At 40.7% G+C, this 5,000-nt stretch overlaps 1 protein-coding gene across 1 annotated transcript in view; it reads left to right on the top strand.

Annotated features, from left to right (window-relative positions):
* Positions 1–5,000, top strand: part of LOC119579164 (probable 3',5'-cyclic phosphodiesterase pde-5) — a gene marked incomplete in the record, with an annotated part of 68,844 nt that overhangs the window by 5,024 nt on the left and 58,820 nt on the right. The window contains 1 exon segment of the mRNA XM_037926861.1: positions 890–958. Within this exon segment, the coding sequence (XP_037782789.1) occupies positions 890–958 (69 nt within the window).

Raw genomic sequence — 5,000 nt, 5'->3', positions numbered from 1 at the left:
ACACACACACACACACACACACACACACACACATACAGACATACACACATACACCACACACACACATACACCACACACACACAAAACACAAACATACACACACGAGAGGGGTGGAGTAGATGAAGGAGAGAAAAGCAAACCGAAGGTAAAGTGAGAAAGAGGAAGAGAAAGAGAGAGAATTAAAAAAAGAACCAAAATAATGATGAGGAAATAGAGATGGGTGGATAAGCCACACATCTCCCCCTGCCCCCACCCCCCTTCCCCCCGATACAGGACCCAATAACCCTGATTGATAATTAATTAGGGAGGGGGAGGAAGATAGTGATGGGAAAGAGGGGTTGGGGGATAGAGATGCTGTGATTACCTAGAGTGGCTTATTCAAGGGGGGAGTTATATGTTTGTTTGTTTTTTTTGAAGCTGTTCATGAAGGTGTGCATCTTTAAGCTTAATATATATTCCCTTATTTAAAGTCTGTCATTCTTGATCTCTCTTTTTTTTTTCTTCTCGTATAAATAATTAAATGAATTACACACACACACACACACACACACACACAGATATATATACACACGCACACACACACACACACACACACACACACACACACACACACACACACACACACACACACACACACACACACACACACACACACACACACACACACACACACACACACACACACACACACACACACACACACACACACACACACACACACACACAGATATATATACAAACACACACACACACACACACACACACACGCACACATTTTTGTGTGTGTCTGTGATGCTTATCTGTATATTTGCTCGTGTACACATGTATACGCTGGTACAGGTGTGTGTTCAGACATAGATTACTAAACCCTCTCTTTCCTCCTCCTCAGGTGTGAGCGCGCCGAACCTCGCCTTCAGCAGCCGCAACAAAATGAATCACTTGGACCACTCTCCTTCTCGTAAGTATAGGCTGAGGTTATGGGTCCTACATATGTATCCTTCATTCTATTTAAGGCATTTGGCCGGTTGGCTGCTCGGTATCTGTTGGCTGAAGCATGTGTAACTGCTCTGTTCCCATTGGCTGAATTTGAATGCTTGATGCTTATTGGATGGGCGTGTGTAGCTGCTCTATTCCCATTGGATGAATTTGAATGCTTGATGCTAATTGGTTGATCATTTGGATTTACTCTGTTTTCATTGGTTAGATGTGTTCTGTTGCTTTATTCCTATTGGCTGTTCAATATCTGAGCGTGTTGAATTTCCTAGTTGTTTCCTTTTCAGTTGTTGCTTGGTACCTATTGTTTGAGAGTGAGATGTTTTTTCCCTCGTAAGCTGAGTTTTTGTGGCTGCCTGATTCTCATTGGTTAAGCTGAGTGTCATCTGATTCGTTGGTCTGTATTTTCCCTTATTCCCAGAGGGAAAGTGGGTGACAGAAAGAAAAGAAGGGAAGATGAGAGAAATGGATAACTAGATAAAGAGATAGAGAAAAGGAGAGAGAAATAATTATTGTAAGCACACACACACACACACACACACACACACACACACACACACACACACACACACACACACACACACACACACACACACACACACACACACACACGTACGCACGCACACACACACACACACACACACACATTCGTACTACATATCCCCTGCATAAAGCCCCTCCCCCTCCCCGTCTAAAGCAGGCACGCACGCACGCACTTCGTACCTTCCACCTTTTGAAAATCCTTCTTATCCTTTTTATTTCCTTCTCTCTATGGGGCTTTTCCAAGCTTCGAGGCTCACCTTTATGTCTGCAGGAATACCTAATCTCATAGGCAGGAGGGGGGCAGAGGGAAGGGGAGGGAGAGGGAAGGGTGAGGTAGAGTGAGAGAGAGAAGGGGAAGGAGTGGGGAGGGGGTGGGGAGAGAGGGAGAGGAGGGAAGAGGGAGAGATGAGTTGGGGGTCGGAGGTGGAGGGGTGGAAAAGGAGAGGAAATGAGAAGGAGGAAGGAGGGATGGGGCAGGAGAGGGAGGTGAGGGAGAGAGAAGGAGGAGGGAGAAGGAAGGAAAAGAGGGAGGATAGCGTGGGAGAGCAAGGCGGGGGAAGGGGAGGAAGGAGAAGGAATCAGCAGGAGAGCAGAAGAGAGATTGGAGGAGTAGAAAATGGCGTAAAAGAGAGAGAATTTGAAAAGCAAAGGGACGGGAGAAAGGGGATATGAAACGAGGATAGGTGAAGAGACAACAGAACGGGGAGGGGAGGGGGGGATGGAGAGTGAGGGCTGTCATGATGAGTCACCCACATCCCCTCAGTTCCTTCCCCTCTCCCCCTCTCCCCTCACTCCCCCTCTCTCCCCTCACCCCCCCTCTCCTGAATATGAATAGAGACATGAGAAAATGGATGGAGGGAGTGGGAGGGGTCTTCTCAAAGGAGGGAGGGCATTATTGAAGATGAGAGGGGAATAGGGAGGGGGATATGAAAATAAAATGGGAATAGAAACAGAGGGGAGTGGGGAGAGAGAGAAATGCGAGGAACGGGGATTAGGGAGAAAGGGGAATAGGAAGAGAAGGATTAGAGAGAAAGAGAAATGCGAAGAAAGGGAATTAGGGAGAACTAGGAATGGAAAGTGAAGTGGAAACGAACTACAGAGTAATATGAAAAGAGAAGGATAAGGAGATAGGAAATATAATGATCAGGGAATAGGGAGAGATGGGGATTGGAAGAAAGGGGAAGAGAGAGGAATAGCGAGAGAGGGTAACGGGATGAGAATGGGAATAGAGGGAGACAGACAGAGAGGGAAATAAGAAAAGAATAAGAAAGGGGAATAGCAAGAGAGAGGAATGGAGAGAAGTGGAAATATATATAATTTTCTCTATATTTCTATTATCTCTTGTCGTTCGCTAGTTCCTTTCCCTCTCCCCTTTCTTCCTATCTTGTCCCTCTCTCATTTCCTCTCTCTCCTCTCTAAGCCTCCTTTCCGCACTTCTTTTCCTCTGTCTTCTCTCTTATTCTCTCCACTTATTTCCGTTCTTCTTCTTCCCCTTTTATTCTATCTCTCGTTGTCTCCTTGCCTTTATTTTTTATTCCAAATTGAAATCTAAAAAAAAAATCTTTATCAAACTTCATAATTTATTCTTATGTTTGTGTGTGTTTGTTTATCTAACTACCTATCTATCTATCTATCTATCTATCTATCTATATATACAGATAGATAGATAGATAGATAGATAGATAGATGTATATTATTCGTGTGTATATACGTACATATACCTCTCTCTCTCTCTCTCTCTCTCTCTCTCTCTCTCTCTCTCTCTCTCTCTCTCTCTCTCTCTCTCTCTTTCTCCCTCTCTCTCTCTCTTCCTTTCATCTAATTATTTATTTATTCGTTTTAGCTAAGAATAGAATATTACTTCACGTAAATAAAGGTATGAACAAGATCGAGGAATTTGACACAGGAATGTATGTAAATTGGCGTGTTTACTCTTGTCTATTTTCATCCGAATTGCAAACAAACACACACGCACAGAAGAATTGCGAAATATGCAGCAGCCAAGAGTCTTGGGTAAAGCTGACGGCCATGACTTGGTAATGTCCTGCACGAATGACATCCTTTTTCCTTCGTGTTTTTTGTGTCTATTTTTGTTGATGTTTTAATGTTTGTTTGTTTGTTGCTTGTTTGTTTGTTTATGTTGTTGTTTTGGTGAGGTTCTTGTTCGTTTGTTTTTTGTTTTTGTCGTTCGTTTTTGTGATGTTTTTTTTTTTTTTTTTTTTTTTTGTGTCTGTTGTTCGTTTTTGTGATGTTTTATTTAGTTTGGTCAAGATTGGTGGCAATAATTTTGTTAACGAAACGTCTGTCGATGCTTAAGCAAAATATAATTATGTTTTTTAGATATGTTGCATTCAGTTGACATTCCCCTGAAATTAAGAATTACAAAATCATAAATAATAAAAAATGATGATGATATTGATAATAATGAACAATGATAAATGGTAAATTTTGAAAAATAGTAATGATGATAATGATAGATGATATTGTTGATTATAAGTAATAAAGAATAGTGATGTCAATGGTAACAATAATAATAATGATAGTAATAATAATGATGATAATAATAATAATTAAAAAGTGATAATGATAATAATAGTAGTAATAATAATAATAATAATAATAATAATAATATAATAATAATAATTAATAATAATAATAATAATAAATTAATAATATAATAATAATAATAATAATAATAATAATAATAATGATAATAGTAATGATAATGATAATAGTAATGATGATGATGATGATGATGAAGATGATGATAATAATAATAATAATAGTAATAGTAATAATAATAATAATGATAATCAAGTACAGTTTCACCTCCGAGCGCCGTCGTTGCGTAGGATCTGCTGTTGTGATAAACGTCTATCCATTCTGTTTCCTTTCGGCTTTTTATGTCGAACCAGATCTGTTTTTGTGACAGATTTATTGGTGATTTATTAGTGGCATTGCCCAACCTACCTGCTGGTCGACTCGGGGGGAGGGGGGAGATCTTGGTTTCGGCAATAATAGGAAATGTGTAGAGAGAGGGCAAGCGAGGCGAAGTCGGTGCCGGCCCCAAGCTCGCGTCAATAGAGAGGTCATCCTTTCAAAAAATATATAGCGATCTCATATGAGAATGAGACAAAGCTACAGCAAAAGAAGAAGACTGTAGAGGGAAGGGATAGAGTGAAGAGGGGTTGGTTCTTGCCTGCACTATGTACCATTTTTATGAGGTTCAGAAAGATGCCGTGGAGAGTACTGATGCATCATGAGGGATTTAGGGACTTGCTTGGCCTCATACCCAAGTCATACCGAGCGAATTCAGGACTATAGAACGTAAGTGAGGAATAAACAAGTAACAATTTCCTGTGTTAGTTCATAGCTTGGATAGTGCTAATATGCAAAGTCAGGTCTGTCACTAGTCTTCCTGTTCACCTCAGTGGGTCGCAGGATCTAGAACAACGACCTCATGA

Source organism: Penaeus monodon, chromosome 12 (genome assembly GCF_015228065.2).
Source record: "Penaeus monodon isolate SGIC_2016 chromosome 12, NSTDA_Pmon_1, whole genome shotgun sequence".
In the NCBI taxonomy this organism is placed as follows: Eukaryota; Metazoa; Arthropoda; class Malacostraca; order Decapoda; family Penaeidae; genus Penaeus; species Penaeus monodon.
This window is presented reverse-complemented; position numbering and strand designations above follow the sequence as displayed.